Source organism: Pezoporus flaviventris, unplaced genomic scaffold (genome assembly GCF_033815535.1).
Source record: "Pezoporus flaviventris isolate CSIRO_AGI_PZ_B2104156 unplaced genomic scaffold, CSIRO_AGI_Pfla_v1 ptg000080l, whole genome shotgun sequence".
NCBI lineage: Eukaryota > Metazoa > Chordata > Aves > Psittaciformes > Psittacidae > Pezoporus > Pezoporus flaviventris.
Window position 1 is genome coordinate 631,372 of NW_026892628.1, and position 10,619 is coordinate 641,990.

Below are 10,619 nucleotides of genomic sequence, written 5' to 3' on the forward strand. Positions count from 1 at the left end.
AACCGAGGATAAAGACACAAATTCTTTGCTTGGATTTAGATTATCTGACTGGAGGCCACTCCTGAGCACTGAGAAATGGTTAAATCTCGAGCTCTGCAAGCAAAGCCAGCTGCATTATTCAGGAGTCCAGGGGAGTTTTGCACTAAGCCTGGAAGGAAGGCGAGAGCCACGCAACAGAGAAAGTCTTGGCACGCAAAAACAGAGCTTCATTCTTCAGTTGCTGAAAGCAGCCTGTTGCTGGGAACACCTCAGCTGTGTTTTCCACAGCCAAAACCCAAAGACCGGTTCTTATCTGCGAGCCAGCTAACAGCTTTATCTGAGGGAGAAGGGAGTGCTTAAAGAGGGGGCCGGATCACAGGGGCTCTCTGCTGAACCCACCCCACTTGTCAGACAGCAATCACCTTCCTTTAGGAACAGACCCAAATAAGCTACGGCACCCACAGAACCCCCAGCATCCTCCCAGCCTGGATTCTCCTCTCAACAATTACTTTTCAGTGGTAATGTCATAAAGAAACAGCAGCAGAACGCTAGCTAGGACCTCTCGGTCAGCAGGCCTCCTGCAGGCACATGCAGACCTGAGCTGCCATCAATGGAGCCCAGAGGCAGTCACCTGAGTGTCACCACAGGCACACATGAGGTCCCAGAGTGACAGGTCCCAGCACTGCTGAAGCTTCGGAAGTCAAACTGAGATGCTCTGGAATACAGGCAAGCCCCAGTCAACACAGGAGCAATCCTTGCCAGGAACTATTTCAACACAATAACAATCTCTGTGCTAAAACCTCAGCCGTTTAAACTGCCTATAAAGAGGAAAATAAAGAACTCAAATCTTCCATCATTAAGCAGAACAACCCACCAGTGTGCCAGGAGGGTGTCATTTCCTATGGACAATGCTTTCCTCATTGACTATACTACTCTCACTAGACCATGCGTTACACACCCCTCTGCCTGTTGTACCCACTCTAAGTTGTACAAAACTTGAAGCCAAGTTAAGCAGGAACTCTGCTTAGCCAAACCATTGCAGATTTTAATTAACTTGGTTACTTTATGGTAACTTGGGCCTGGCAGCACAAGACAGTCACACTATCATTCACTGCACCATGGCAAAGAGTAGCAGATTTAAAGCACAACTAGAGAGGAAAGAGCTCCTCAAACACTCATTTATTTTGTGGCCTAGAGTAAGCTGTTTGTGTTTTGGTTCACCTTTCCATACCACACAAAATGTGAGGTCCCTTTGTATGCCAGCTACCAGGAATACTCACATACCACCTGGAAGACAGAGCAGCACTACAGCGTGATGGATTAGTACCACTTAGCATTAGAAGGTACGAACCCGAATATCTCTTTTCCTACAATTAGCAGCAACCTAAGTAGAAGAAAACTATTCCTGGTTCCTGAGCTTCTTTTCTAACAGCAAACCCATCTCACCCGTCCCCAGCCCATCTGCTTCAGCAGGTAACCACAGACTCGAGGCTCTGCTGGTGCTCACCTTATGTTTTATGTAACCTCCTGAAGCCAAGCTGAACACGCCAGATATGCCGGAAACATGCACTCACAGCAGGGACTGCCCAAATCGCTGCATTAGCTACAGCTGCAGGACAAGCAAAAAGAGATTATTGCAGCTTCTGACTCATACTGCCCTGCTATCAAGAGCTACAATTCCTCTGCCTGAAGCAATCACCGGGGCCAGAGAGTTCCTGCTGAAATCCAACACCAAGGACAGCCCCAATCACCCCTGTCCCAGCAGCTCTCCTCCAGACCAACGTGCAGTGGTGCTAAACAATGACTTCTGGCTTGCTGGGGGAAAGGATACGACGTGTTGAGTCTCCACAGCTCTAGAAGGCTGCTCAGGGTTACCTGGAATCCAGCCCTGGTGTTTCAGACTCCCAATCACAGGATTATTTTTAAACACATTCACCCACAGGTGGTTGATGTGATTATACCAACCCTCTGGTAGCCTTATTACACAGCCTCACTTCAGTCAGCGCTTTCCCAACACCCACAGACATCTCTGCTGTTCCTAAACACACACACCCTTCTCCCAAACCAGTCATTTTAAACCCAGAATGTTTTCCAAACACTCTAAATTCATCAAACCACAGAACACCACCGGAGGAGCACCCAAACCCCAGGAAAAGCTTTGCAGTTCATGAGACCGTGAAGCATTAAGAACCCACCACAAAAACAGCCGGGAGACAGCAGGCTCCAAACCCTCTCCACGCAGTCTGCTGAGTTAACAGCCAACAGGAAAGCAGCGTCAAGGAGCTCACACACAACTTCAACTCCTTCAAACGGGAGCGGAGGTTTAAGGTCAACAAAGCAACTGCAGCGAGCGCTACACCTGCGGTACAGCGAGTTACACCCTCAGCATGCAGCAGAGAAGGTGGAACAGAATTTATTAACCCTGCACATTCCCTTCCAGCGTTTTCCACGTGCCTTTTCACGCTGCAATCTAAGCCCAGTCCTGGCCATCTCTTGCACTCCCACGCCGGGAGGCAGAGCAGGAAAGTCACGGCCGCTCTACAACTTTGTGCTTACGCTGAAGTCGGATAGAGGCAGACGACACCCAGGGATCTGCATTTCATGGCTCCCACACCCTCTACTATCAACCGCTCGGCAGAGAAACACAACCCTGCCGCCTCTCGGGTCCACATCAGCTTCCAAACCCCTCCAAACCCCGCAACTAAGAGCGCTTCTGAGACCAGCTCTCATCGAAACACTCGGAAGGGAAGAGGAGCTTGATGCGCCCGACAAGCACCGGCGCCGCACCTGAGAAGCGGGGCTGGCAGCAGGGAGGAGGCCAAGAGCAGGCAAGAGGAGCCGCCGGCCGGGCTGGCGCGGTGGCCAATGGCGCAGGCAGGGTGGTCGGCGGGGGGGCCGGCCCCGACGGCAGGCAATGGGGCGGGAGGCTGCAGGCAGCCGGGCAGCGCGACCCGGGCCGCCGGAGCGGTGCCACAGCGGGGCGCGGAGCGCGGCCAAGGCCGGCGCCGCTATCCCACAACGCGGGCCGGCTCCCGGCGCGGCTCCCCCCAACACCCGGGCGGACGGGGCAGGCGGCGAAGCCCGCCCGGAGCAACCCGAGCCCCGCCGGCCCTGCCCGGAGCGCTGGGGCAGCGCGGAAGGAGAAGGGGGGCGAAGGCGCGATGACCCCGCGGGAGGCCGCGGCAATGTCACCCGGCCCCGTACACCGCGACACGGCCCGGGGCTGCCCGGCCCGCAGGCGCCAGGGCCCAGCGATGGTCGCCCAGGGCCGTGTCAGCGCCAGGAGCGGCGGGGCCCGGGGCCGCACTCACCGGATCGGCGCCGCGCCGCCTCAGCCACCGTCTGCCCGCCGCCGCCAGGCCGCCCCCTCCTCCGCAGCGCCCGCGGGAGGCGGGGCCCGCCCTGCGGAGCAGCCAATCGCCGCGGCAGGGGCAGCACCGTGCGCGGGGAGTGGCTGCGCAGCCGCAGACAGGCAGTGGCGGCAGCCAACCGGAGCCGGGGAAGGGCGGGCCGCACCGCAGGGGCGGGGCGTGGCGGGAGGCTAGGGCGAGCCCAGCGGCGGGGCGCGGAGGAGCCCTCCCGGTGCCGGGCCCGCAGCCTCCTTTCCGCTGCTCCGGCAGGGGTTGAGACCCAGCAGGTGCAGGGGGAGTAGCACCAACGCGTGTTCACGGTGAGGGAGAGTCCAAGTGTTCCTGCCGCCGTGGGGAACGTCGCGTTCGGTTCTCTGCGTGAAGCCGTGGTGCAGCCACACACCCGAGGGCAAAGCCCGAGAGCTCAACTGCACCGGTGAGACCGAGCGAGCGCTCTTCTCCACTTCACTCCCCAGCCCCCCCCCGGGCACCTCCGGGTCTCTTCATCAGTTCTTCCTGTGTGCTCTGCCCCGGAGGAGCGGGGCCCCTTCACTGGAGGGCCTCGGCCGGGAGGTGAGGACAGGGCACAGACCCCCCGCGAGGCTCTCATGTAGCTGGATCGAGGAGCCCCAGGCAGCCTCCCCCCCCCAAACACGGGCGGAGCTCGAAGCCTTTGAAGACCCACCACGACCTTTGCAATCTGCTGGCTGGTAGGGCTCCAGGAGGCTTGACTTCCAACCTCAGCACCTTTCTTTTCCCACCTCAAGAAACCTCCAACGAAGAACCAATCACCCTTGTATGGTTTTGTATTTTATATGGTCAACATTTCTACAGAGAATCTCACATTAGAAAACATCTGCTCAGGTACAGCAGGAGCAGTGCAGGAGGAAGGTTCAGCGCCAAAGCAGGACTGGTAACACCACAGCCAGAAATAGGGGCATACATGCCTTTAGCTGAGCTTTCAGAGCCTCTCTGGATGTTTCAGCCCCTTTTCTGCCCCCAAGCCTGCAGCAGAAGTAGGCTCTTCACTACTGTTTCAACACTCCTGGATTCAGGGAAGTGCTGCCCCGCTAAGAGGGAGCCAAAGCCCAGGTTCCCCAGCACTGTTTTGAAACCAGTGCACCCCCCAATGTGCTCATCTCACTGACAGAAACCACAAACTTTCCTTCTGGTTGCCAATAGTACCTTCACAAAGTAGGTTGCTTTGGGCCACACTATCCAAAATCCTTTGCTTTCATTTGAAATGTTATGTTGGCTGAAAAACCCAAACCAAAGCAGCAATGCAATATGGTCAACAATAAAATAATAGTACAACAGTAACAGTACAGAACACATTCACAAATGATGGCAGTCCTCCTCACTCATGTCGTTATCCCAGATCAAGCTGCCAGCCTCAACCGGCAGAGAGCAGAGGAAAAACCAGCACCGGCTACCACAGTACACACCAAACTCCTATTGGTCAAGAGCTGTTTTTGCTCTCTCTGTACAGATCAGAGCATGTGGGAATGGCCCTGTTCTGGCCACAAAGAACACAGATAAGGGGAAGCAGGTCATCTTCAGGCATGAGGTGATTCAGGGAATGGTTACCACACAGTTGCTTTGCAGCCTGTGAATGCATGAAGCCATTTCAGCTGTAGCTCCCAATAAAAAGATCACTGCAGCCTCACAAGCCAGGCATTTGCTTCAGATATTCCAGTTGTGTAACTGCAAATTAATCCATGCCATTTTGTTCCCCCCCCATAGGCTTCATGTACGTAGATGTCTTGAAGCATCTCTCCTCAGCGGAGCAAGGATTCACTGAGCCAGGCCTCCCTTCTGACCGGTCCACAACTCACGGAGCTCCACTTTGCAGCCCAGATCCCTTAGTGCTGCTTTGGCCACATCATCGCAGTCCCTGTGTGTTGCACGAGCTTCTGTTATGAGGTTCTCAGCTCCCATCTCTAAGATGGGCTGAGAAAAGTCCCGGCTCCGGGAGACCAGGTTGCGGATCAGCATGCAAGCCTGTTTCTGAGGAGAGGAAGAACACTGATATCAGCAACAGTTTTTGTAAGGAAATACCATCCTTCCCTTTTGTAAGGAAATATATATATACCTGGGTGTAGGCACACGTAAAGACAGAGTCTAACTTCATAGAATAGAATCATGGAATGCTTTGAGTTGGAAAAGACCTTAAAACTCATGCAGTTCCAACCCCCTGCCACAGGCAGGGACACCTTCCATTAGGCCAGGTTGCTCAAAGCGCTGTCCAAACTGGCCTTTAAAGAACCTATCCTCATCCTCCTCCTTTCAGGAAGAAGAGTGATGCTTGCAAGAGAAGGGTGGCATTCCACAGTTGCTTGAACCTGAATTCAGGTGGATTTGAAACCCAAACTCTATTTTGCCCTGATTACATCAGAGTAAATGTGGGGAGCCCAACATTTAGATGCTGCTTCTCGTCACACTCAGAATCTTTTGGTATTTGTTGAGTAAAGCACAAAACCCCAAGGAAGCTGTGAACAGAGCCAACACCAGTCCTGAACCAATACCCAAGTGCTCTGAGGCACATACCTGTACAGCCACCTCCCGGGGATGTGCTTTCATGGCCTGAAGGGCCGCCAGCGCCCCACCACCTTCCATGATGATGGAACAGTTCTCAGGCTTGCGCAGAGCCAACATGCACAAAGCTGCACAACCCTGCTCACAGATCTGCAACACAGAGGGAAGAGACACTGCCTGGAAATGGTGCTTTAAGGAAAAGAAAGCGTTTGGAGCTTGTTTCCTTGTCTGGCAATTCTTTTAAAATGTATTTTTCCACTGAAACATGCTGCTCCTCTGGCACATAAACCAAGTTTGACATTTGGTATAAAACACTGTATCCAGTACCCATCTGATTCAAGAGCAAGGAAAAAACCCTCATGTAGTGAAGTGGACATACCTTGTCATTTACCCAAATACCTGCCAAAGCATGCCCTTACCCACTCAACAACAACTGGATGTTAAAGTTTTCACACATTGCTTAGTTACAGTCATTTAACAACTGCACATAGAAAGTGGGTGCCCTCAGTACAAGCTGTTTCTCACAAGTCAGAGCAACGCTGTGGCTTGCTCCCTTCCACAGGACAAGTTACCCTCTTCCATTACACAGCCCAAACTCCACCTCCATTCCCAACCCTGGTGGGACTTCATCAACCACATCCCTGTGTACCTGAGGGTTGGTGAGGTGATGGCTTATGGCGAGGACAATGAGGTCTGTCGCCCCAGCGCTCACGATGGCATCTTTCACATCGTCGTTCCCTGCAACCGCTCGGATGGCGCTGAGCACCTGCTTCACCACGTCCTGTTTCCAGCCACACAAACGGGTTAGAAAGCTGCAGAGAGAGTTCTGGAGCCTTCTGACAGCCAACCAGAGCATCCCCAGCAACTGGATTCACAGAGTTATAATTCTCAGCTACAAAGAGCAACACTACTCTCAGTCACACTTTCTTGCTAGTCAGAGTAATAATAGAACTGGATGATCTTTAAAGTCCCTTCCAACCCAAACCATTCCACGATCCTGTAAGGCTGTAGACTGGGATCAATGGCTGGGTTTCAACCCTAACCACACCTAAATAATGCATAGTCTAGCCAGGACTCTAAACTGAAAAGCATGCCCTGCTGCATTACCTCCACTCCCAAGTACACTTTGTATCACTCACTGGATGGTCGATGCAGTCAGCCAGGAGGGACACCATAAAATTTAAGCCTCCAAGATCTACAATTTCTTGACAGAATTCATTCCTGACAGAGAGGCGAGAGAGGGTGGCACACAGCTCACTGAGAACACTGGAGTTATCTGTGAAGGCTGTAGGGAAGACACCATGAACGGAGGAACTGTGAGTGAGAAGGGGTGCTGCAGGATCAAGGTGTTTCACTTTGCTTATTACAGTTAAAAAAGAAGCACGAAAAAGTGTATTTCACCTTCTATATTGAACCAGCACAGATGACATCCTGATCACTCTGCATCTAGACTATGAGAGTGTCTTTCCTTGGCCAGAATGCAGCACCTTAGCAGGGATAATGTACCTGTAAACCCACACTGGGCTGTAAAAAACCTCGTAGATAGACTGACAAATAGCACCATTAACTGCCACCTTAGTGCCTCTGGAACACTCATTTTTCTCTCTCAGGGCACATTTCATCAAAAGAATGAAATGTCATTCAAGTGGCAAATATCTGAATCATCTCTTGGGAGCTCCAAGTTATGCCAAAGCACTGCTCTGAGAGAAGAAAATCCAGATGATTCAAAATGAGGATCAACATGGAGTGAATTTTACCTTTTGCAGCTTCAATGAGGACTCTTAACCCATCGTTTTCCAACACTATCATTTTAGCATGATCATGAGCATGGCCAAAGGGCACACGGATGTCATCATCAAACGTCATGATCCTGAGGGCCGAGGCAGCCGTGCGGACAACATCAGCGCTGTGTCTGTGCTGGACTATGGCTCCGGTCAGGAGAGGCAGAATCCCACCTTTCACAAAGTCCTGTCGGTTCTGCTCGTGCTTCAGACAGGCGTGGCGAACGCATCGGATCCCAGCCAGCGCCACGTCCGCATCCTCCCTGTATTCCTGCAGAGTCTGGAGCAGCAGATCCTGGCCAGCAGTGTCAAGCAGGTCTGGCTGCCCATCCAAGAGGGCAGACAAAGTATAAAAGGCTTTCAGCATTAGATTTCTGTCTCCCGAAGCCACCTGGCAGGCAGAGAACACCACAGGATAGGCACCATTCTGCCCAGCCAGGCAGCGGAATGCCAGCTGCTCTTTGCACTGAGCAGTGAAGACCACGAGCTGCTCGGCCACCTCAGCAAGGTCAGAGTCAGCAACAGCCTTCCCGAGGGCATCTAAAGTCTAAAGAAGAGAACAGGAGTTAATTTTGGACCTGGAATGGGAAGGAATGAGAGCAGTTCTTTAGAGTCAGTCACACTGGTTCATTTATAATCATTGTCTACCTTTAGACTTAAAATTACTTTGACGTGTTTAAGAAATGGCTGTCTGAAAGAGCAGCATGTTGTCCTCACGCAGAGAGCCCTTGGAGGAAGAGCAGCATCTCTGTACTTCTGCCATCACAGTGGACAGTCTGACCAGTGAACTACCAATGGTGCACCACTGTTTTTATATTCTTGCTGGTAAGGGTCCCTTCCAACCCAAACCATTCCATGATTCTATGAACTTTTGTATTAATTGTAGCCTGCACAACAGATGGGATGAACTGCTTATTGAAGAGCTCACAGAGAAGTAAGGCAGAGGCAGAAGCACAAGGTAAGTCTCATTATTCTTAATCTATTACTTAAACTCATGTAACCCTGATCCTTAGAACCAACATGAATATGGGTTCTTACCAGCAAAATCTCATGCTTTTGTTTCTGCCCATTTTCAGAGGCTGGCAGCCGCACAGCTTTCACAATATTGCTTAGGTCAACACCTGAAAGGAAAAACAACACCCAGATTCATCTTAGTGACAGCAGCTTGGGTAAAATTTGTCAAGGCAGCCACAGTGAACATGGATGAACTGATTGTAAAGTGTGGATCAATGTATGGAGATGCTGCAATGATGCCAAAGTTCTGTCTAACTATAATGGTCAAATAACATCCTGGCACAAAGCATCAACTCTAATGGCTAAATGTTAACTGGGAAAGAAAAAAACCAACCATCGACCAAACCACAGTTTCACTCAGAGCAGTTTTTCAGTCATAGCTGACTCCATGAAACTAGGTTAGTATTAACTGTACCAGTGTTCCACTTCACAAAGGCTCTTTTCAATCCCGGAGGACAGATCAATGGATCTTTGCATGCAGGTTCTTAAAGTTTAAGATATGGAAAACCTCAGTCTGTAATAATCCAAACTGCAAAAGCAGATGAATTTACAATACCTTGGGACTCAAACTGCTGCACAGCTTCTCTCACAGCCTCTTCTGGGTCCATCTCAAACTCTGCGATGTTTTCTTGCACTGCATCATCAAACGTTTCCTGTGTGATCTGTTTTGACCCCATTTTACTCGAACAGGATGAACCACCTCCTTGTCCTGTCAGTGAGATAGCCCACAACTAGTTTTGGTACAAAACCTTCTAATGTTAATCAGAAACAAAAGAAGTGACTTGCTCTTTTTCAAGACAAAAGCACAGAACTCAAATCCAAAAATCTAAGGGCAAAGGGATAGCTGTTTTTCTTTTTAATGGGCAGAAACATACAGCAAAGAGACAAGGAGGAATTTCAGAGGCCCTGGATTTGGATGGGGAAGCTGCCGCTGCCCTACTGCGGGTGGGAGTTACCGTGACACGGCTCCCTGCACCCCTCCTGCTGCAAGGCACGCACTGCCCCGAGACACTTCACCCTCTAGGGCTCCCACAGCCCGGAGCCTCTCGGGCCTTCTCTCCCCGCTCCCACAGCAGGGCCCGGTTCATCCCCATCCCCTCCGAAGGCCCGGCCTGGCCGGGTGGATCCCGTCCCTGTGTTTCAGCGAGGCCTGCCCTGGAGCAGGCACAAGAAGAGGGCGCAGGTACCGGAGAACCGCCAGAGGCCTCGGTTCTCCTCACGACCCACCTCGGTTCCCCGCCGCCCGCAGCCGCCGCTCCCTCACGGGCTCCTCCCGCCGCGCTGACAGGACCAGCCCCACCCGGCCACCGTAGGCAGGCGGCAGCCGAGCCCAACACGCATGCGCCAATGCAAAACCTCCCACCCCGGGACAAAACCGCCGCGCGAAAAAGATCCCGCGCTGCGCCACTGCGCATGCGCCCTCTGCATCTCGCCGCACACATAAGCGGGCACCATTACGCATGCGCAGTATGCGGGAGCCCACTGAGGCGGCTGGGCAGCGCGGCCCTGCCAGAGCAGCGGGAGGCTGCGGGCTCTCTCTGCCCGCTCCTCCCCGCGGAGCCCGGCCCGCGCCGCGCCCTCACCGTTAGTACCGAGCCGCCCTGAAGCAGCGCTGCCGCGGAACCGCCCGCCTTGACGGGATGAGGCGGCCGCCAACAGCGCAGGCGCGGCGGAGGGAAGGGGCGGGCTGGGGGGGGTGTCCCGCGGGGGCTGCTGGGAGATTCCCGTGAGGCGGCGGCGGGCCCGGCCGCCTCGGTGAGGGCAGGGCCGGCTCCCGGAGGGGCGGGACGCGGGGCGGGGCAGGACGGGGCGGGGCGGGACGGCGCCCCTGGTCCTGCCGGTGCCCCTTCTCCTGCCCGTGTCCCCGCCTGTGGCAGCGTGGGGTGGGTGTGCAGGAGGCTGCTAGGGTCGCCCTGTGAGGGGCGGGAAGGCGCCAAACACAGCGGCTCCTCCTCACGCT

The 10,619-nt window shown here is 53.5% G+C and overlaps 1 protein-coding gene across 1 annotated transcript; it reads right to left on the minus strand.

The window, feature by feature from the left end:
• Positions 1-4,759: 4,759 nt before the first annotated feature.
• ARMC6 (armadillo repeat containing 6) lies at positions 4,760-10,340 on the minus strand. Its single transcript, XM_061474707.1, has 8 exons — positions 10,243-10,340; positions 9,216-9,368; positions 8,684-8,766; positions 7,622-8,192; positions 7,004-7,149; positions 6,514-6,645; positions 5,877-6,014; positions 4,760-5,336 (listed from the first exon to the last, which is right to left on the minus strand). Exons 2-8 carry the CDS (start codon positions 9,334-9,336, stop codon positions 5,124-5,126), a joined length of 1,404 nt encoding a protein of 467 aa, XP_061330691.1. The 5' UTR covers positions 9,337-9,368; positions 10,243-10,340; the 3' UTR covers positions 4,760-5,123.
• Between the last annotated feature and the right edge of the window lie 279 nt (positions 10,341-10,619).